The following is a 21,101-nucleotide window of genomic DNA, read 5'->3' as shown; positions in this document are numbered from 1 at the left end:
CGTTACAAAATGACCAACAGGGTCGCGTAGAATCGGAGACAACGCGCACCGAAAGTATCACGGAGTAGCATAGCCTTTCAAATCGAGACAATTTGGCCTAAGAAAAGCAAATAAGGGTCTATGTCCGAATCCATGTCTCGGCTAAAGGTGCATGATATGCAAAATAGATAGAGCGACATGCCAAGGGTAAATTACAAGCGTCAGTGCCGAATATCAAGCAAAATATCCGACGGAGAGCGTCATTGGAATGTTCATCATTGATATGATCATGTTTTTTCTTAGATTTTCGTGCCAAGTTCACAAAGAAATGAAGGTATGTAGAGTTAATGAGTGTGCAAATAACTCATACGCATTAATTATGGGGCCAGAAGAAGCACCTGTACATAGTATCGAAAAGATCTGTCAAAGCTTCGCATTTCCAAGGTTTCTCGCTCAATTATCTTGGCCTGTTTCCCCCGCATTTCAATGGAGTTAAAGTGACTACCTGCATTCATGCATATCGTCATCCAATACTGTAAATGCCTCGGTCTCTTGAAGACAGAGACGAAATACCACAGACTTATATATGCACCCCGCTCTGGTCTGGGACTCTAAGTGGTGGAGCGACATGCAGAGAGTATAGTCGCATTGGCACATAAGAGAGACACTATCAAGAGACTACTGTACATCATAAACACAAAGTGGAATCAGCCACCAAACCCCGCAAATTGGCAATACTACTTTGCTGCAGCCTCTCCTCTGGCTTATTTCTTCTGCTTAGATGCTTTCATAGAGAATACTAGCAAATCAATTTAATAATACTGTGCTATACCACAATCTTATTTTTAAACCTGCAGTGAACTGGTGGGTACCTTGTACGTTGCTCTTGTTACCAGTAGCAGATATATCGAATTATAGGAGATAATTTCAGTTACTTTCCTACGTCCTGGTGACCTGTCGTCACCAGGTCCCATGCAAGACCCGTATTTTTAATATAGATGCCTGCAGATTGCAATCAATCTAATTTCTTACTTGGAATATTGGGCTTTTCAGCCCCTCCGATGAGAAAGCCTCGGTCCACAACTGCCGAACCCTCAAGTACCGATTGGTCTTAGACATGAACCTTGCACTCTCATTGGCTATATGCGACCTAAATCATTTGGAAAGGTCTCTTTCTTCTCTCGGGGTCAGGGTGAAGTTTCACCTATGCCCAGTCGGTTTCAAGCCCCATTCGTCGTTTCAGGGTCTTGCAGATCTAGCGTGACAGGGGTCATGAATTGGATTTATCTACGCGATTCATCAATTTATCCGCTGAATCAACGCCAATTTTTGAACCAGGGAATTTATGTGACAGACTGTCCATGGATCAGAAATAAACCAGGACATCGAGTCAAATATTTTAGTCTGGTCTCCTAAAAATGAGTCGGCAGAACTTCGGATATCTGAAGTTCGGTATCAATCTATTTCACATCCAAGATGCCACCTCAAATACTATAGGAGTGGTATTTGTGGAGTCCAGGGATTTACACCCGAGTTGATCACCAGGCCCAAGCTTCTGATATGTCGATGGGTGACCGAGGTTGTTTCGAGGTTTGACTTGTTTTTGAGGCTGATCCACTCCACACCGTTAGACGAGGCGATTTAGGCTCAACTTTACATCCGAATTGGATCGGTCGTCCGAGACCGTGAAAGTTGGTAGGCACGTTGGATCAACCGATTGCTGGTCATTTTCTATATGTCGCATGCCAAACATAGCAATTACTACGCTTTTTATGTGTAAAAAAATCCCATACTAGATCGCTTTCTTCTTATGGGAATACATGAAGATTGTTGCTTCGGATTGTAGGGAACCAGAGCCTTGGTTCTCATTCACTCCGTCTCCACCCGGCCAAGGGCTGAACTTCTCGAACGGGGATTCTCCCGAACACAAGGGTGCATATCGCTCATGCAGCTGTTTGTTTTAGCCTGACGCGCCCTTTTCCTATTTCAAACAGTCCATCCGATCCAATTCTCGTGCTCAGGCATCGGGTATGGAGCTCGGGATGTATGGGGCGCACAGATGATTAGAATAGACCGTTGAAAGGGTATCTGAAGTATTTAAAGAGGACGATGACCAGGCGAACTATTCTTTCCCCGGCAGACAAAAATCGGCTGGCCCATTCAATTCCACTTGCGCGAGCAATACTTCTATAGCAATTCTTACCATCTTACTCTTCAAAATGTTCTTTGACGCCCGAACTACTCTGGCTGGGATCGCCTTGATCTCCCAGGTCTTTGCCGCACCTCTTCTGGAAACAAGAGCAAGCTTAGGTAAATCTATCCTCCAATTGAAGTATTGGTTCGTTTCCAAACTTATTCTGATTCAGACACGTCGCTCTGGACTCCTCTTCATCGCGCTGCCCAGCTTTCCTCCGCTGCATACACTGGCTGCAGCAGCACGGCTTTTGATATCACTGTCACAAAGTCAATTCAGGACACTTTGACTGACACTCAGGTATGCAAACCTTTATAGATCTCAGCCGGCCTGAGACTGACTCAAACAGGGGTTTGTTGGGTACTCGTCAGAGAAGAAAACCATTGCTGTAGTTATGAGGGGCTCGACTACTAGTAAGATCCATCTTGATTCCACATAACATGTAGTTTGTGTTGCTAACTAATATAGTGACGGACATTATGAACGACGTCAGTACCACCCTTGTCACTCCATCTCTCTCTGGTGTCACATTCCCATCGGGAGTGAAGATCATGAGTGGCATCAATCGCCCTTGGAGTGCTGTCCACGACACAGTCATCGCCGAAGTGAAGCGTCTTATCGCAAAGTACCCAGATTACACCCTGGAAGCGACTGGACACTCTCTGGGTGGCTCTCTCACATACATCTCTCACGTAGCACTGGCACAGAACTTCCCTGAGAAGCAACTCACTAGCCATGCTATGGCTGCTTTCCCCATTGGTAACGCGGCCTGGGCCACCTTTGCCGGATCGCAAGCCAAGGCTACCTTATACCGTGGAAACAACATCGGTGATGGTGTTCCCGTAAGTTCTTGTATCTTGTGAACGTTCATAACCGGGATACCTACTAACGAGTTACCCAGAACATGTATATCAACATCCCTTACAGCTTCAACCACTATGGAACTGTAAGTCATTTTATCCTTTCTCAGTATATATACAGCCTCTGACCACTGTCAAATCTCTACAGGAAGTTTACAGCTCCGGATTCCAGGCCACTACTCTCAAGTGCTCTGGTCAGCGCGATCTTTCTTGCTCTGCTGGAAATGGCATGTACGGTGTCACCGCTGGTCACTTCCAGAGCTTCGGAATTACTCTGGGCGCTGCTGGCTGCGGTTCACTCCTCTAAACTCCCAAGACGCTGTTGTGAATGTGATTTTCGCGCAGAACAAGAAATTTGGATTGAAGTTACGCCAACGATTAACCAGATGCAAGTTCCTTCTCTCGCTGGCGATGGAATATTGGACTGTGTCTGATTTGTTTGATTGTCCTCGATGCTAGCCATTCAACATGGCTAGCATCGCGAAATGTATTGTTTAAGTGACTAGTCAATGCAAACTGTTATTGTCATATACCATCCAGCTAAACCCCAAGTAGCCTATACGTTATCTATAGTTTCCCCGTGATTCGCCAATCACTCCGTGCCTTATAGCCAATGTGACGTGAGCATTTAGCGCCAAACTGTTCGAGATGCAGCCACGAATCCGTCTCAGCCTCACCAGGTGATGGTCTAGTCACATTTGATATCACCTGACCCCCGCATTCAAACCCCCCTCTTCGTCCTCTCTTTCTCTTCTTTCTTTCACGCCTGCCAGAGTCGGTAACTTCCCGCAAAGAGAACCTCAGAATTCTCGATTGCAAAGTCATCCCAGAACTGTGTATTCCTCGTCTTTTAACTAAGTTTCGGGGAGGCACCGCTTCTGTGGAGAGCTTCCGAGGCTCACATGCTACGTGTGCATGATAAGCAGCGTCACTCACTCCTTCACTCGACCAACTAATATCGTTCTTTTTGATAGTTATAGGCTTTTTCAGCCACTTCTGAATACTGTTCTTCACGATATTTCGGCACTGGCTTCCTTTTGTCGTTATGTTCAAGCGCTCTTTCGTAACTAAGAACCGGGCGGGCAAGAGCGTCAAGGTTGCCAAGAAGAGACACGAAGAGCAGGTAAAAGATAAGGTGCATCATAGGATGGACAGCTCCTCGATGGGAAGGTTTGTTATGTCGCGCTGAGTCCCAATAAGCGGAAATATGGTTAACAAGGTTGATAGTCCACTTACCAGCCCCATCGTCACGATGATTGTGGGTGGGGACCAGCGTCTTTTCGCTGCCCATGAGGACATTCTATCCGTTTCGCCATTTTTCAGCGCCGCTTTCAAGGAGCAGTTTGTGGAGGATGGTGTCAGAGAATTGACTTTGCCCGATGAGTGAGCATCGATCCGACTCACACTTTCCCTGCCTATTCTGATTTTCAATGCAGGGAACCTGAAATCCTGTCTTGTATTCTCGAGTTCCTGTATAAGGGTGACTATTTCCCCCGCTTGCTACACGGTAAGCATCGCCACTCTTGGTTTTTCGAGAACGCTCAGGATGTCAACGAAACTGGTGACCGCGGGTCGAGCGAGGCAATCTTCTTCCATCCTGGAGTGGGAGATAATGTCCTCCGTGATACTGTGGTGTACTGCGCCGCCGAGAAGTACGGCTTGGAGGAGCTCAAGCGCATTGCTCTCCGAAAGCAGGGCCTGCAGAGTGGGATTCCGGCCGACGTGATTTTGCGATCTGCTCGATACGCATATGACAACACCCCGGACACTGACTCTCGACTTCGAGCTCATTACCTGGCTCTCATAATCCGCAGTCGCAAGACCTTTAAGAGCAGTGGAACTCTGCAGATGGAGATGGAAAAGGGTGGCAAGTTGTTTTTTGACCTGTTTGTGGCCATGTGCAACCACATGGACGACATCACGGAATTGCGGTACGATTCATCTCTCTCGTTTTCAGATCTTTCCTTTACTGCTGACTCCTCCTTTAACCTTGAGCCATAAGTGCTTACACTTTCGCCTACTAGCATCAAGCGAACACCGAGATTCTTCTAAGCGGTTGCCACCTTTCTTTTGTATCTGATTGCGGGACTCGGACTTCGAGATTGAAATTGAACAAGGGAGACACGCGTTTATTATCAACCAAATTGGCACATTGGCAACAAATTTGAACTACTGGTCTGCGTTCTTGCTTTGACAGCAGATTGACCTTCACTTCTTTCGAGGTTGGCCGCCTTTTGGTTTGAAGAACCACCCTTATTCATTCTTAATCGGGTCGGCGTACGATAATCTGCGTTGGACTATTCTACACTCCTTTGCTTGAGCCAGGTTTTGGGCCCTTTTTAACAATCTCTGCTTTTTCTGCGTTCACTTATCATTGCATTTGTTTTCATGTATTCACTCCTCATGGCTGCGTGATTTATGCTGCTCTTGGACCGCATGTTGATATGGTGATTGAGAAACAGAAATTAAGAAATACGGCCACCTCACATATTCTCTGCGTATGATTGTAACGTTGACCGAACCATATAACAGGGACTACAGTACGCTTGGAGACTTGATGTCAATGTCAATTTTTACCGGGCCACCTGCTCAATTTACTTCCCACGTTCCCATTTCGATCATTCCCGCTTCACCCTCACAAGGCAAATTATGCGAGAAAGTTTGCAATCGCACAGTTTTGGTGACCTGGTGCTGTCAGATCTGCTCCAGTATTTGCATTCGAGGCTACTGCGACAAGATAGGAGGGGAGAGACTCAAAGCTAGAAAGTATTTATAGTGTGATTCCATCCTCAAGCTTCTACGGAGAATTTTCAAATATGAAACTCACGATCATCTTGTCTATTTTCTATCATCTTGCATACGTGATCGAAGACCTAGGTCTTCATCGACTTATTGGGTCCCATTTCGTCTTCTCTTGCCTCTTTTCTTTTTCAACTTTACATCCTTTCAACTTCTACATCTGTTCCATCTTGACATATTGTCCCCTTTCCAACCATCATTGTTGGTTCTTCCTTGATCAACAAAGCCGATATAGATCACTCAAAGCAGCGGTTCGGGCATTTCTCTTAGTTCCTCAAAGTGAAGTAACGAACCCGTTCCTTACTTGTCGCTCAAAGCTTCATTCTCACAATATCGCACTTTCTGCTGCGGATAATCAGAAAAGCTTTTGCCAGCATCGTGGTATAGTTCCATCCTTTCCTAAGGTAAACTTTTGCCACCGTCTCGTACTTTCGCACTTTGATCCTTTTGCAGGCTCAATCCTGTCTCGCAATTCTCTTCCATTCTGACTTCACCGTGAAACTGAGAGACCCCGGGAAACAGGATTTCTCCAAGTCAGAAGTAAGCAACTGCTGGCATCGTTATTCTCACTTTCGACTGTCCTACACTCAATCGCCTGCCTACACGTCTCTTCACTTTTCGTGCAATCTACTCCTTCAACATCAAAGGGTACCTCTTTCCAGGACCAGACTATTTCTTCAATCACCATCTGGTGGTACGTTCGGATCTTCAAACGTCAAACCAAGTATCAGATCCGTTATTTTTCATGTCCCAAACGCTGTTCTTCTTTTCAATTAACATTTCCGAGTCACTCGGTGGTTTCCCAAAGATTCAGCATTCAGACCGCGTTCGAGACATCTTTCATATCACGAGTCAAACACTGGAGGTTCATATCTTTTTCATTGCCTCTACTTTCCAGTTTTTCAAGATTTTGATACAGGAGTGCCACCTTTGGGTTTGGTTTAAGAAGTCCCAGCTAACTTCTTTCTAATATGGTTAGACATCTCTCAGTATGACCAGAATCCCGGTCCTAAGCAAAGGACTGAAGCGCCTGCCCGAGCCTCGCCAGCTGGAGCCCGGCGAAATCGTCATCACTCGCTTCAAAAATTCTCTGCGCAAATACAAAAGCGATCTATGGGTTGGAGTTGTGATCCCGCGAGATTTCGGCCCTTCTCGTCATCTCAACCGGCGCCCGTCCACAGCACAACCGATTGATGATGGCCCGTGGCTAGCTCACCTAAAAGACCGCATGTACCCTCTCTATCTTCCTGGGCTCAACATGTAGTAAGTTGGAGTTTACTTTTTGCACCCCAAAAAAGACCTTCGAGGTTACCGTTTTCTTCATGCAACAGCAATAGCGCTGACAATGGTTATAGCCGCTACTCCGGACTCGAAGATATCTTTGTCTTGGAGGATCAGACCCCAAATATCTTCAAGAAAGCCAAACGAGAAGGCGAAGCAAAGGTTTGGGGTGAGCTTATGCACATCATCAAGTTCGCGCCTAACCTTGACTGGTGGCTTGACATGGCTCAACAAGAGCTGGGAAGCAAAGGAAAACGAGGCCGTGAATTGCGCATTGTCCTCCCTTGTGGTTCTGAGCACTTTCTAGATGACTACTATGTTTATCACGACGACGACCAGGGTTCCGATGATGAAACGCGGACTGAGAACGGAACTTCATCTCATGAGTCTACGGACGTTCATCTTCCTAACGAGTCAGACGAGGCGCTCTCCCATGTTGAACAGCCCGACATATCATTCGAGTTTCAAGCCGCCGATGATATGTCTACAACTTCCAATGCCATAACTCGCCAGTGTTCCAACGCTTCGGATCCTTTCCTCAGCACTCATGAGTCATTTGCCTTCAACGAAAGCTCTTGTTTCCCCAGCCAAGTAAGTTCTCTTCGTGGTCTCTCGACAAGTGCTACTCCCCTAGTCCCTGGCTCTCATCTGTTCCAGCCGTTTCGTTTCATGAACCGTGGCATGGCTCAATCATTCAGTCGCAAGCAGTCTCCGGAGGTCGATGAGAGTGTAACGAAAAAGGAGGACACGGAAAAATCTTTTCCGGGCTTTGATTTGACTAATAGAGATACACCTGCTTCCGTTCCTGTCCAAGGCGATACCCCGGGAAATGGCAACAGAGCCTTCGACATGTCAGTACGCAAGGCTTTTCAACAAGTGTTCCTCAACACTGCGGAGTCCAGCACACTCCTCGGCGCATTTCATGGCATCGTCCAAATACAACACACGATTGAATTTCAAAAAATCCAATCGTTCCTTCGGGATCGCGAATTCTGTCCCAGGCTCATTCAATTTCACAATCCCTCGTCCACGTCCGAGTCAGCAATCTCACACCAGATCGGTGACCTATTCGGTATTGGCCGAATCTATCGCCTAGACGGCATGGATAATCCCAAGGATCTTGTAATAATGATTCTCGATCTGGGAAAACTTTACGAACAAGCTCGGTGCTTTGAGCTTGCTGACCTGATTCACCTAATTGCTATGAAGCTTCAAGTTGCGTGGAACTCCTACCCAAGTCTCGTGCATCTCAAAGCCTTGCTCAAGATTGTTCCTCTCGTATTTGCCAACAGCTACGACGAGAGCACCCTCGATATCCTTCAGAAGTGGATGTTGCATTTCTTTGCCGAAAGCTATGACCTGTTTGCCTACGACTGCTCGGATGCGTTCTGGTCGACAATGCGCGCTAATTCTGGCCTCCAAGATGCCGTCAACGGAATACGAAGCAAGCTTGTTTCTGGGAACCCAGAGCTGTATTCTGATCCGTTGGCCCTCATCAGGAGCCGCGGAATCACAGTGTTGTGATGATGGGCTTCTTTTCTTCCTTCTCTCTCGTTTCCTTCGACGTGATTTCTTTCTTCTTCGGTCACTTTCACTCTTTTCGGTGCTTCACAAGTCTGTTCTCATTTGTTTCTTCTCGACTATCCTGGTTGAATACCCTGATCCCGCCATGCGCCCCAATATCTAGTTTTACTTACTGCGTATTATTATCTCGCGTTATTACAATTTCCTATGGTTAGGTTTATGAATGCTCAAGGGACTCATTGCTTTGCCTTCGCTCCATCTCGTCTTTTTCTTTTTCTCCTCTCTCAATGCGAATTTCATTTCGAGGATCTTCATCGGCAACGAGTAGCGGGGCTTGGAGTTGACTATATGACTCTATATCAAGTCTGTCCTTCCATTATACGTGATTGATATGCAGACGCACAACATTAAACACAGCTCTGTGAAAAGCAATTTTTAGGGTGGGATATCGAAGCCTTCTAGACGGCCTCATCGGAAAGCTGTGGACCTACCTATAAACATGCATATCCTGAGGCGAGATAGCCTTATTTTCAAAGGCATAGCAATCTATCTCGCTTTTTTCGATGAACAAGACTACCCGACTTCGAACATCAAGGTAATGGATTTGTTCGAGAGCTCTTCTCAATGCTCTTCCCAACCTCCTTTTCGTTCAAGACAAGGGGCTAGACTTCAGCGTGATTAAGGGCTACAGTATACAAAATTGGTTTTTTTTATTAAAAGTTTGATTGGATATTCCTCAGGCTATCGCAAAAGTGACTGTCCTAGATATCCGCACAACCATAATGTTTCTCTCCTAGAACACCGCCATTCAGGGAATATTGCGACGCTTCAACGAAGATAAAAGACAAGCAAAAAGGAAAAGTAAGAATAAATGTCCAAGTACGATCCATGTACGGGGATGGGGAGCGCCTTAGTTGCTGTCATTGGCGGCGGATTCAGCGGCGGGCTCAGTTGGCTCAGCAGGCTCAGTTGGCTCAGCAGGCTCAGTTGGCTCAGTTGGCTCAGTTGGCTCAGTCGAGTTATCCTGGTCAGTCTTGGCGACTGTTTCATTGCCATTCTGGGTCTTCCTAGCTGGACGTCCACGCTTGGCCTTCTTAGTCTCATCGACTTCGGCACTCTGTGTCTTCTTAGCGCGGCCGCCCTGAGCCTTGTCTTTTCCCTCAACAGGTCCCTTGCTCGTGGAAGACTTGCTCTCTGAAGCCTTGGTGCGGCGATTACTCTTGGGCTCGGTCTCAACAGGAGGGGTCTTAGTAGCGCGCTTGCGACTGGCACGTGTAGTTTGCTCTTCTTTGGAATTGGTAGTGTTTTCCTCAGTGTTCTGGGTAGCCTTGGGCTTGCGGCCACGCTTGGGCTTCTCTTCGACCTCAGGTTCACCTTCGTCACCATCGTTGGTGGCCTTGTTGTTCTTAGGACCAGGCTTCTTGCGTCCAGCAGCAGGAGTAGCATCGGCATCGTTCTTAGCCTTGGGACCACGCTTCTTCTTGGCGGGCTTTTCCTCTTCGTCGTCAGACTCATCAGCTTTGCCGCGTTTCTTTGCCGGGGACTCCTCTCCGGAGTCGGCGGCCTTCTGTAATTGTGTCAGTTTATTATGAGGACACTGAATAGGGTTAGACGAACCTTCGCGTCAGCCTTCTTGCCACGGACACGGAAGCCAATCTTGCCAGGGCGGTTCAGTTCAGCATCCTAAACATGATATTGTCAGTTAAACTGCTCTGGTGTTTCGATTCCGATTTGGTTTCTTACTCCCTTCCAGTCCTCGTCGGGAATATGACCAGCTGCAATGGCATTGCGAATCTTAGTCTGGTAATCCTCGCTCAGCTCCTCGAAGCCATCGAGCTGGTCAAAGTTGTAGTCGTCTGAGTCGTCGATCTTGATGGACTCCTGCATATGAGAAATGATCTTCGGAGTAAGACAGCCCCAGTGACGCCACATCCAGGATTGAATGCGTTCGTTATCGGTCCAGGTGCCGACACGAAACTCATTCTTGGGGATCTTATCCCCAGATTTCTTGCATTCTGCAGTTTGGCAGGAAGCCCTGCCACTGCGGGCGAGTTCTATCATCATCATGTTAGCTGTTATTTCATCAACGGACAGCGAAAAAAACAGTTCTCAAAGCAAAACGCGTAGGCCAATCAGAAACGAAGTCCGCAGTCACCAAGATGACTCCGGAAATTGGATTTCTTGCAGTCAAACAAGTGAGGGAACGCGAGAACGCGTATAAACTAGAAATGAACACCATGCATGAAATAAACTTACCAAAGCGATAAGTTGGCATTGGAACGATCGGAGATGATGCAGTTGGGTGAAGGAAGAAAGAAGATGAGAGATGGTAGAATCTTATCCACCTGTGTGATGTTGTATCACGGGGGGGCAAGAGAAATGGCAAAGCCGACCGGAGATCGAACAGGACCTCGATCACGTTTACTCTTCTTTTAGTTGCGAAAGAGGCCAGGAGTGAGTTGCTCAAGCGAAAAGAGATGAAGTTAGGCGGTGCGGCACTGCGGAATGTGATGAGGCGCTTCGAGAAGGCTGAGAAAAGTACGTACATCGCCAATTCAGCGTCGAAGTGAGTGAGAATTCACTTAAGACCGAGACATTGACAGATATCAGCTAGCAGCAAAGAAGTCAATTGGAGTTTTTTATTTACTAGGAACTCAGGGGCTTATTGGTATGGAGTTAGCATTCACGCTTTCACGGGCGCTTTTTCGATTATTCTATCTATCACCATGTTTACCTTATAAGCTCATTCGGAAAGCCTTTGGAAAATCAGCTCTCTGGAGGTATTAATTTCTCTGCTCTCAAAGTGAAAATACTCCTAGGGGTTCCATAGCTTATTAGTAATTATGAGATGTTCCAGAGAATCCAGGATTGCTGTAAGCTAAGAGGAGCTGTTATAGCGGCTCAGACGTCCCCATCCTGTCGCAAATTGCCAAATGTGCCTGACTCCAAGAATCACTCATGACTGAATAGCCACACAACTCAAATAATTCGACCGTAAGAAACGAGTCCAGCTTAAAGAAAATCAGGCGAAAATCAGGCCATCAGCGCGGTTTATAGCGCTAGCCGTTTGCGGTTAGCGGCTCCCGAAGTTGAAGGTCGCATCTCTACACTTCGACTGAGATTGTTACCTCTTCCTCTTCCAGTCTAGTATTCAGACAATTTGACAACAAACCCCTAAACAACCAAGTGGATGTCGGCTGGTTGAGACCTCAAACATCCATCTCCGGCCATCAAAACCTAAGAAAAGGCCCGCGAAACCTCCCACTTCGCGCAAAACACCACCGTCGCATCCCCAACCAGAACCGGCCGCGTCACAATGTCCGAGCCAGGACCTGAATCAATCCCTACAAGCGCTGACCCGCGCAGCAAGCGTCCCACAAAGCGCCGTGCCGTAACACCACACTCAGAGCACGCCAACCAAATCGAAACGCTCTTCAAAGACCCAAGCAAAGACCTCCAACTACCCAATGCCTCGGTATCGCGTACATCAGGCTCGCTAGCGCCACCACCGGAGATCGTCGCCAATGTCCAAGGATCGTCGGCGGGTGCAGGATCCGGCGAGTTCCACGTGTACAAGGCCAGTCGGCGGCGCGAGTATGAGCGGTTGCGAATGATGCAATCGGAGGTTGATAAGGAGAAGGATAATGAGAGCTGGGAGAAGGAGCGGGAAGAGGCCAAGCGCAAGGATGATGAGAAGACGGAGAAGAATCGGCGCAGGAGGGAGAAGAGAAAGAATGTCAAGGGGAAGAAGGGTGGTGGTGCGGTCCAGAAAGACACTGTTCCTGCTGTGACGGGATTAGCTGCACCCAGCAAACAGATCGGTGTGGATGGAGTGACTGGCGCCGAGGGGGCTGTGACGCAGGAGGTCCCTGGTGTTATTATTCATGATGATGACTAGATTAGGATATCTATCTATAGATGTGGATTTTGTGTATGATACGAAGATACCCATGTGGATTTTGTGTTCTAGGATGTTCATACAGAAGGAAGAAACCTCAGAGGCAAATCGTGTAGCATTATGTACGGACCTCGAGTCCAAAGATCATTTTTCTTTTTCGTCTATCAATTATTCCTCACCGCCACCGCCGCCGCCGGCCAGCTGCTGAGCGGATTTTCCACTGCAGATGTCGTCGACACGGAGGAGAAGGCAGGCAGACTAGTATATATGTTAGCGAACTGTCACGAGAATGTGCGGGTGTAGGATGTGTATAACTTACCTCGACGGCGGTCTTGATACTCTGGAGCTTGACAGCCTCGGGCTCCCAAACACCGTACTCCTTCATATCGACCAGGTTGCCAGAGTCGCCGTCCAGACCCCAAGAGGTGTGGCCCTCGACGTGCTTGGCACGCAGACGGGTAAGCACGCGAATGGGGCTGGCACCAGCGTTCTGGGCCAATGTACGGGGAATAACCTCCATGGCATCAGCAACAGCCTTGTAGGGCCACTGCTGGACACCCTCGATGGAGCGGGCGAGCTGGCCAAGCTTCACAGAGACGGCCATTTCGACGGCACCACCACCGGGGGACAAACGGGGGTGGAAGATAACGTTGCGGGCAACGGACATGGCGTCCTGCAAGTTGCGCTCAATCTCGTTCAAAATATCCTTGGAAGGACCACGCAGCAGAATTGTGCAGGCCTTCGGGGACTTGCACTGACGCATGAATGTGAAGTACTCGTCACCAATCTTCTCAATCTCGAACAGACCGCAGCCGGTACCAATATCGGACTCCTGGATGTCGTCGACACGGTTGACGATGGTGGCACCACTAGCACGGGCAATACGGTTGTTGTCGGTCTTTCGCACACGGCGGAGGGCTGTGATGTTGGCCTTCATCAAGAAGTGCTGTGCAAGATCTAGTAAACCCCAATTGTTAGTATATCCATAATACTTCCTTTTTCCTGGTGGTGTTCGCTTGCTTACCGGAGACACCCTTCTCGGTGATGACAACGTCGGGCTTGACGGCAAGAATGGCCTCGCACATGTGCTTAACCTGCTCCTCCTCAATCTGGAGCATGCGGTTCCAGTCGTCCTCCTTGGAAATCTCAATGTTGGTTTGGGACTCGCCCTTCTTGTACTCCAGAGGGCAATCAAGCAGAAGAATACGGGGGTTCTCGATTCTCCGACGCATCTTGGGGTGCGTGATATCCTTGTTGACCATAACACCGTCGATAACCTCGGAATCCTCAATCTGACCACCGGGAATCTTCTCAATACGAGCGTAACGCTTGATGTCGACTTCCTGCTTTCCGCCACCAACGTCGAAAGAGACTGTGCGCACAGCGGCGAGGGCGAGGCTGCACATCAGGTCTGACCACCGAGACACGAACTTGGTTCCGATGGAGGACTGGATGAGGGAGTACATGGCCTTGTCATCGGTGATGTCGACAGGTGTCGAAACCTCCTCGACAATCTTGAGGGCGTCGGCGAGGGCACGCTTGAAAGCCTGGATGATAACGACGGGGTGGATGTTACGCTCGAGCTGGGGGAGGGCCTGGGCCAGCATTTCACCGGCTATCAGAGATCAGTCATCGTTCATCACGATATTGCAAATGTAGCCCATACCAAGAATAATAACCGTTGTGGTTCCGTCTCCAACCTCCTCGTCCTGGGTACGGCTGAGCTCGATCATGCTCTTGGCCGCAGGGTGCGACACTTCGATCTCTCGCAAGATAGCGTGGCCATCGTTGGTCAGGACGATACCGCCCATGGGGTCAAGCAGCATCTTCAACATCGCCTTGGGTCCGAGACATGACCGGATGATATCCGCAACACTGGTGTTTACTGGATTAGCATCGGTCAGGGAGAATCAACGGGGAATCGGGGGACAGCGTACGTCTTGGCCGCAGTGATGTTAGACAACTGCGCGCGGCGGCCGACCTGACGGTCGCCGGCATTGGTGTCTGGATGACATGTTAGCACGTAAAGGGGATCCAAGCAATGGGGGGTATCGAACTCATCACCACCACCGGAGCCTGCATGTTGGCGGTGGGTTGTCGGGAATGGAGCTGGATTAAAGGTGGAGTAATCTGGGTAATTCCTTCCAGATATCAGAAAATAAACCACGAAGATAAATGACAATCCAGGAGTTCCGACTTCAACGCTGTTCGCCCGCATTCCATCAAATTTCCAGGCGAAGTGGGAGCTCCCTCACGCTAGTCCCGATATGGCTAGTGTCTACTCCCTAACAAACGAGACAAACATCTGAACTATATCAGGAATTCTACTAATTCTAGCTTGCCAGGACAGGAATTTAGGATATGAAAATTCATTTGGGCTGACTAAAGCCAGAAGATTCCGGCTGAAAGTCAGCCTGTACAAATGAGACCAGCCTCGATAGGACTGCAATCTCCAACTTCAACTTGATAGTATAGAAGAACGTTTTGAGCACAGTCTGAATGATGAACAAGCCCAGAAATTCCATCACAATCAAAGATATATCCATCAAAATGATAGCCGTATTGATTGCCAACAGTTGGTACATGATGTTGGTCTTCCGTTTGCTCCTGGTTGGGTAGCTGTGTAACAGTTTGACTGTCTGCACAATGAATATACTGGAGATGATAATCTCCTGGACAAAGAAGACGGTAAGTTGCACCTTCTCCCAAATGTTGAAAAATCGACCAAAGGCAAGGTCACAGGCATAGACAACACCATAAGAGGCAATGATCTGAGGGATTTGCAAGACAATTGCGTCAACAATGATCATACCCAAGACAAACTTAAGGACTCTTTTGTCTCGTTGTACGAGATGTAGCCGGGAGTAAAGCACCAGCGACTGTCCAGTCACCATGATACACCATCCTACAGTAGATAGTGTAACTGGGATCCATATGGGCGCAAGCTGGAAGTACTTCAGAAGCAAGCCGAGAGCGTCGGGAATTACGCCGAGACTGGCTGTGATGAGTAGACTCCAGAAGTAAAGCCCACGGTAGGTATGAAACATTGAAAACACCAAGATAATCAGTTCGAGTGAGCTGTAGAGGGCAATGCTCAACAGGCTGACAATGAAACCCTGGAGAGCGAAGCTGTTGCCAGTGTATGAACCGACGATGCCTTCAACGGGGGCGGAGCATTGGACCATGTTGAGCGTAAGTCGTCTGGTTCAACGACCAATACCGGCTAGAGGCATGGCGCATTGCACAACTTGTTTGTAGGTTTCTGAAGCCACAATCATACCCCGGGAATGTGTTCAGATATATGTCGTCAGCATTGGCCCTTCGTCTGCACGTGACTGTTCCGTTTCCATGGATTGATGAAGTCTAAGTGGCGGCCAAACCGATATCGGAGTTGCTCACATGTCGAATAAGAGAAAATTAGAAGGAAGAAAAGGAATTCATTTTCGTAAAGTTCGATTCGCCCCGACTTTGGGAGTCATTGGTGTTTGGTTGAGCTGCATCACGTGCCGACCAGCGAGCCCTAAGTCATTATCTTCAGACTCGCAGTGTTATCCTCCCTCAACCTTTTCTCGGAGTCACTTTCGTTGCTTGTCGGCTATCTTATTTCCATGGCCAAAGATCCATCGGGAAAGTCCATCGTATCGTCTGTGGCTCACATCCGTCATCAGTGATTCCAAGTAATGGGATACACTTGAGCCGTGGTTTTGAACTCAGCGAAGGAGGCTCATCATGATTCATAAGTGGTCGCCTGTGGAAACAGATCCAGTTATCATATGAAAGATTAATTCAGAGTATTTAGATTACATGAAGCAAAGCTTGAAACAAGTCAGGGCAGACTGAGCTCGTAATCCAACCTTGGATTCGCTCCCCGTTACCATTTGTTTCCGCCAAGGACTATTGTTCCCCCGATTCGTGTGCTTCAGCATAGGAGTAGATCTTTTTGTGGCTGATTTCAAGTATGACAGAGGCGTCTCATCTTGTGGTCACCATCCTGAAAATGTCAATGGGTCAGCATTGGTCGAGCAAATGAAGTCCAGAGAAGTTTCACGACCATTGAAAAGAACCTCGCATGTCATTTCAGCTCGTTTCTCAAATGAATATCAAGAGCAACCGAGTTCAAGAGGCTCGGGAAGCTCAGTTTCTTCTAGTGTGAGAGAGAAAGAGAGAGAGGGAGAAGAATCAGACACGGGGTGGGGGGGGTGAGTAAATATTGTATGGATGGGTATGTCTCGTAGAAGATCATGTTGCACGTGTTTGGCAAATGTTTACCAGTTTCTCTATTAATTTACCCCATTTTCTCTACGCTCAATGCTTCTGGCGCTCAATCTAATCTCTTCGAAGGTAGCAATTAATTGAGAGTCAGAGCCTGGAAGCTGCTATGGTGTGAACCCATGGTCCATTACTGACCAAAGTTCGGTATGACTGCCAATTACTTCTGTCGGGAGGAGTTGTACTCAAACTTATTTATTGGCAGGTCAGGACACAATATATCGTACAGGTAGTATTCACACAGGAGCATAATCAAACAGGTATCAGAGTCATGGCATCAATTCATGAACATCTGATCATTATTGTGTTTTTTTTTTTGTTTTTTTTTCTGACTTTCGCGTCAGTTCTTTTTTGGAAACTTTTAGATGCTCATTTGCATCTTGCTGTACATAGTGACCGGAGCCCCGGTTCACTGGTGTCTGACCCCTTGGGTCACTCTGCGCAGGGCTCTGCGCACGCGGTCGCGATTGGAACGCGGTGGCACCGGCACCGGCACTGACTCTTGGGCCTGCGAGGCCCAATTGCATCGGCCCGGGTTGCATTCCGGGCCGAATGCATTGCGCCGCTCTTCGTGCGAGCGCGGAGTGTCGTCTGCCATAATTTCCCACATCTCAGACGTCCACTCTGTCATTCCGACCGGACCTTCCTCCTCACTTTCTGTGATGTCCTCCATTGAGGATGATGAGCGAGACTCATCCAGATTGAGTCCGCTTGGGGAGAAAGGTGGCAGCAAATTACGTTCTGGTAATTCAAGTGAAGTACCACTGACAGCACTCTGAGTCGATGATGGGCTCAGTTGGCAAGGGGGTTCGATTGGCACCGATCGCACAATGTTATTTGTTGGCGAGTCGTTCATCTCCCCCGAGAGGCCACTGGATGTGCTATCGAAGTTTGCCACTGGACTCCGGCGAGGCGTCCCTGGGTTGTCACTCATGCCTCTCCTTGGCAGATAAGTGTGATTGCGCCAAGGAGGAGAATTGCCCGGGGTAACAGGAGAACGATTAGCAGCAGAAATTGGAGTGACTGGAGAGCCTTGAAGGGCAACTAGAGAAGCAGATCGTTGCGTATGGATCAGTCGTTTCTCCAAATCATCCGTTGTGCAATCGTTCGAACTTTGACCGTAGGAAGGGTCAAACTGAGGCTCATGTAGCTGTAAGATTTGACGGAAAGGAGAAGACATTGAGGCCCGAAGGATGGAAGAAGGCGAGAGATTAGGGGCTGTAATAAGTGAATTAACACCAATTGGAATTGAGATAGCTGGGACCTCAAATTCCGGAACTGCAACAATAGGGAGGTTCTCGGGAAGCAGACCATCATTTTGCCAATTCTGTATCGTCTCATCCGGCAAAGCTGGATGAACCCATGTGTTGATCAATGCAATACCACGCGTTGCATGATCCATGTCAACATCTTTCTCGGCCTGTGTCTGGGGTGATTGGACACTTTGGACAGGCTCAGGCTGATGGAAACCAAAATCAAAACTTTCAATTTCGGCGGTCGTGAGTGTTGTCAATGGGCGCAATGTTGGTGCATCAAATTGAACAGTTCGGTCCCATACAGTGTAGTTCCAACTGGCAGGAGCATTCTGGTGCAACCAGAGTCCGTTTCAATGGATCAACGGGCGGCTTGAGTTCTGTGGGGGCTGGATGATGGTATCTAGGCGGCCGACCGGTGCTGCTGAGAGCCAACTCAATGGTGAGGTAGGTCGAAGGTTGTATAAGTCGGTCGGAGACGTACGGTCAATGCTGCCATCGCCGGTCGAACTTGTACTCAACAATGAGTGATCATCAATGGAAGTCGAGCTGTTTCTGTGACTATGATGCAATAAAGGTCGAGAAGGACTTCTCTCGGCAGAATTGACAGCAGGATAACGAGATGTAAAGTGTCTCCGGGATGGATCTCTCGGTTGGGGGTATGACATGAGATCACGCAACCGCAATGGAGGAATTTGGATTCGCAAGCGAGCACTGCGCTCTTCATGCATCTCTCTCGTGTGCAACTGTAGAGGAGGGGGAAGGACTGAGGGTCCTTGTTCGTTCAGAGGAGACATGACTTCTTCTTCACAAAAGGTGGAGGACAAAGAGGATGTGGAAGACGTAGTGCCATGACAATGGCTACGAGGTGGAGAATCTCTGTTATCTAGGCCAATGCCTTGAGAACGGAGCTCAGGAATGAATTGGGTTGGGTTTGGGGAGAATCTTGGAGGTCTGCTTTCGATACCGGCTTCCTGTCTCATTTGATCAAGAGATTCCGAGCCGAAATCAGATCTAGCAGAATCAGGAGACTGGAATTGGGAATAGAACCGCGGAGGTGCCATGATGAACAGAATGATGAACAGAATGATGAACAGAATAACAGAACAAGAAGCAAGAGATTAGAAGGTGTGTGAAGAGAAGAAGACGCGTCTAGGGAAAAGAACAACAAAACGGGTTGTATGAGAGGAATCGTCTGCTTTTGGTACATGGAGTAGTTACAGGATCGTTCCTGCCACCTGGAGACTCTCTGGCATCGGGTCTCTTCGCCCTGGGCTTTCTCAATATTCTCGACTCTCTCCAATTTCACATGCATCGAAGACACCACTTTCAGGAATACTGTGACGCTTTAGGGCCTCCTTCAATTTCCTTGGGGGCTCGAGGACGTCTTCCTCGGTGAGAACCCACGTCCCCCAATGCATAGCCAAGGCATTCTTGCATTTAGTATCCTGGAACATTCGCACAGCATCATGAGGATCAGCATGCGCCGGGCTAAAGATATGACGAGGAGCGTAGGCTCCAATGGGAATGAGTCCTAGATCGAATGGTCCTCGGAATTCACCAACCTGCTTAAACGCAGGACAGATTGGAAAATTATATTTTGGATCCCAATCATCTTCTCCTTTGGGTACTTCGTCCACGGAGCGGTAGCCGGAATCTCTGGAATAAGGGTTAGCCAATGGCCACGTGATCCTGCCTGCCCTGTTTGGATACTTGACTAACCCAGCAAAGTACAGCTTGCTACCACCGGATTCAATAGCCCATGAGGCCCAGAGCGTTTTGCATTTGTCGAATGGACCACGAGCCGTAATGTGTTGACACGGCATGCAACTTATACGCGCCTTGATATCTGCCCCCGTTGAAGCATTTCCAATCAGCTCGACCTCCGCGCCCTTTCCCTCCGCTGGTGACAACGCAATATCTCGCTCATCCCACCAATCCAACTCTGTTACATTATATATGTTGGAGTCATGGAACCATGATTTATTTCCAAGAGGCGCGAAAAAATGGCAATTGGGGTGTTGCTTGGCGATCTTACTGACGGTAGGGTGAGACAAGTGATCATAATGATTGTGAGAGATGACGACCGCATCGATGACGGGAATATCCTCGATCTTGCATGGAGGCTCGGTAAAGCGCTTCGGGCCAAAAGAGTATGGCCCACAGCGAGCATCAAACACCGGGTCGAACAGCACTCGGAGCCCCCCTGGGAACTCAACATAGTAGCAAGCATGTCCAAGCCATGTGGCGCGAAGCTTTTGTGTTTCTCGAGTAGGAAGGAATTCGGGCTTGCGGGAAGCCGGAGGTGTCATGTCGGGTGAGTTCGCCTCGCCTTTCAATCGTCGAGAGCTGTATCTTTCGATTAGAGCTATTTTTATTAATGCTGTCTCTAGTTTCCTTACAGGAGTGTTCCCATGATCTCCTTTGGACTGTGATCACGATAGGATCTGCCATTCAAGCCGCTAGTTAGTTTTCTGGCGCAAACGGCTCAAGTCTGAAGACTTTGACATACTCCCATGGGTTCCTAAAGCCAGACTTTGTATGATGAGTCTTTTCCAATACATCTTCAGGTCCAGGTCGCGCTGGGGCACTGGAGACGGTGAGAGCATACAGCACGGTAGCAGCAGTTGGGGTAGACATCTTGCGAATTGTTGAACCAGGAGCGCGCTGATGCAAAACGCGTCCACGGAATGAGAAATGTTGGGATAGGAATCGCATAGGGTGCAACTTCATTTTAAACACCCGTTCGACACAACATGAAGGTGTCAGCTTACGCAGGAGGAGAAGAAGGGGGTTGAAGCAAAAAAACAGTCTAATTCCGCTAACTCCGACGCGGGCTATTCGAGGGCCCGACGGACCCATGTGAATGCGAAGGCCGGACCAATTTTATACGAGGGCGCCACCTGGGACACATCATGGAGATAGTCGGTGGTCTTTCTGTATCGTCATTATTATGCAGTGTGGAAATATGCGAATGTTTGGAGTTCCAGCAGCCAATTCCTGCCATGGCTATTGTTCGGTCGGCCCAACATAAGTCCGACCGT

General features: G+C 48.4%; 9 protein-coding genes across 9 annotated transcripts; 4 read left to right on the top strand and 5 right to left on the bottom strand.

The window, feature by feature from the left end:
• Window positions 1-2,198: 2,198 nt before the first annotated feature.
• Window positions 2,199-3,340, top strand: N7511_010925 (putative alkaline lipase; the record flags this gene model as incomplete). The annotated part of the gene is made up of 6 exons (XM_057133302.1): window positions 2,199-2,289; window positions 2,346-2,473; window positions 2,523-2,586; window positions 2,642-3,015; window positions 3,075-3,119; window positions 3,182-3,340. 6 exons carry the CDS (start codon window positions 2,199-2,201, stop codon window positions 3,338-3,340), a joined length of 861 nt encoding a protein of 286 aa, XP_056981290.1.
• Window positions 3,341-4,078: 738 nt separating this feature from the next.
• On the top strand, window positions 4,079-5,034 carry N7511_010924 (BTB/POZ domain-containing protein; the record flags this gene model as incomplete). The annotated part of the gene is made up of 3 exons (XM_057133301.1): window positions 4,079-4,203; window positions 4,261-4,416; window positions 4,470-5,034. The coding sequence occupies 3 exons, from the start codon at window positions 4,079-4,081 to the stop codon at window positions 5,032-5,034; spliced, it is 846 nt and encodes a 281-aa protein (XP_056981289.1).
• Window positions 5,035-6,823: 1,789 nt separating this feature from the next.
• N7511_010923 (uncharacterized protein) lies at window positions 6,824-8,637 on the top strand (the record flags this gene model as incomplete). Its single annotated transcript, XM_057133300.1, has 2 exons — window positions 6,824-7,095; window positions 7,188-8,637. The coding sequence occupies 2 exons, from the start codon at window positions 6,824-6,826 to the stop codon at window positions 8,635-8,637; spliced, it is 1,722 nt and encodes a 573-aa protein (XP_056981288.1).
• Window positions 8,638-9,547: 910 nt separating this feature from the next.
• Window positions 9,548-10,912, bottom strand: N7511_010922 (PARP-type zinc finger-containing protein; the record flags this gene model as incomplete). The annotated part of the gene is made up of 4 exons (XM_057133299.1): window positions 9,548-10,204; window positions 10,255-10,320; window positions 10,381-10,691; window positions 10,894-10,912. 4 exons carry the CDS (start codon window positions 10,910-10,912, stop codon window positions 9,548-9,550), a joined length of 1,053 nt encoding a protein of 350 aa, XP_056981287.1.
• Window positions 10,913-11,953: 1,041 nt separating this feature from the next.
• N7511_010921 (PRKRIP1 family protein) lies at window positions 11,954-12,535 on the top strand (the record flags this gene model as incomplete). The annotated part of the gene is made up of 1 exon (XM_057133298.1): window positions 11,954-12,535. One exon carries the CDS (start codon window positions 11,954-11,956, stop codon window positions 12,533-12,535), a length of 582 nt encoding a protein of 193 aa, XP_056981286.1.
• A 168-nt stretch (window positions 12,536-12,703) lies between these two features.
• On the bottom strand, window positions 12,704-14,617 carry N7511_010920 (chaperonin-containing T-complex subunit CCT3; the record flags this gene model as incomplete). The annotated part of the gene is made up of 6 exons (XM_057133297.1): window positions 12,704-12,793; window positions 12,855-13,492; window positions 13,560-14,150; window positions 14,202-14,410; window positions 14,473-14,539; window positions 14,593-14,617. The coding sequence occupies 6 exons, from the start codon at window positions 14,615-14,617 to the stop codon at window positions 12,704-12,706; spliced, it is 1,620 nt and encodes a 539-aa protein (XP_056981285.1).
• Window positions 14,618-14,904: 287 nt separating this feature from the next.
• On the bottom strand, window positions 14,905-15,720 carry N7511_010919 (uncharacterized protein; the record flags this gene model as incomplete). Its single annotated transcript, XM_057133296.1, has 1 exon — window positions 14,905-15,720. The coding sequence occupies one exon, from the start codon at window positions 15,718-15,720 to the stop codon at window positions 14,905-14,907; it is 816 nt and encodes a 271-aa protein (XP_056981284.1).
• A 1,493-nt stretch (window positions 15,721-17,213) lies between these two features.
• N7511_010918 (uncharacterized protein) lies at window positions 17,214-18,556 on the bottom strand (the record flags this gene model as incomplete). Its single annotated transcript, XM_057133295.1, has 2 exons — window positions 17,214-18,389; window positions 18,542-18,556. The coding sequence occupies 2 exons, from the start codon at window positions 18,554-18,556 to the stop codon at window positions 17,214-17,216; spliced, it is 1,191 nt and encodes a 396-aa protein (XP_056981283.1).
• A 781-nt stretch (window positions 18,557-19,337) lies between these two features.
• On the bottom strand, window positions 19,338-20,697 carry N7511_010917 (uncharacterized protein; the record flags this gene model as incomplete). Its single annotated transcript, XM_057133294.1, has 2 exons — window positions 19,338-20,406; window positions 20,570-20,697. 2 exons carry the CDS (start codon window positions 20,695-20,697, stop codon window positions 19,338-19,340), a joined length of 1,197 nt encoding a protein of 398 aa, XP_056981282.1.
• Between the last annotated feature and the right edge of the window lie 404 nt (window positions 20,698-21,101).

The sequence above is a fragment of the Penicillium nucicola genome (assembly GCF_028828085.1).
Source record: "Penicillium nucicola strain IBT 29836 chromosome Unknown utg000010l, whole genome shotgun sequence".
NCBI lineage: Eukaryota > Fungi > Ascomycota > Eurotiomycetes > Eurotiales > Aspergillaceae > Penicillium > Penicillium nucicola.
The sequence above is the reverse complement of the archived record's forward strand: the minus strand, read 5'-3'. Positions and strand labels throughout refer to the sequence as shown.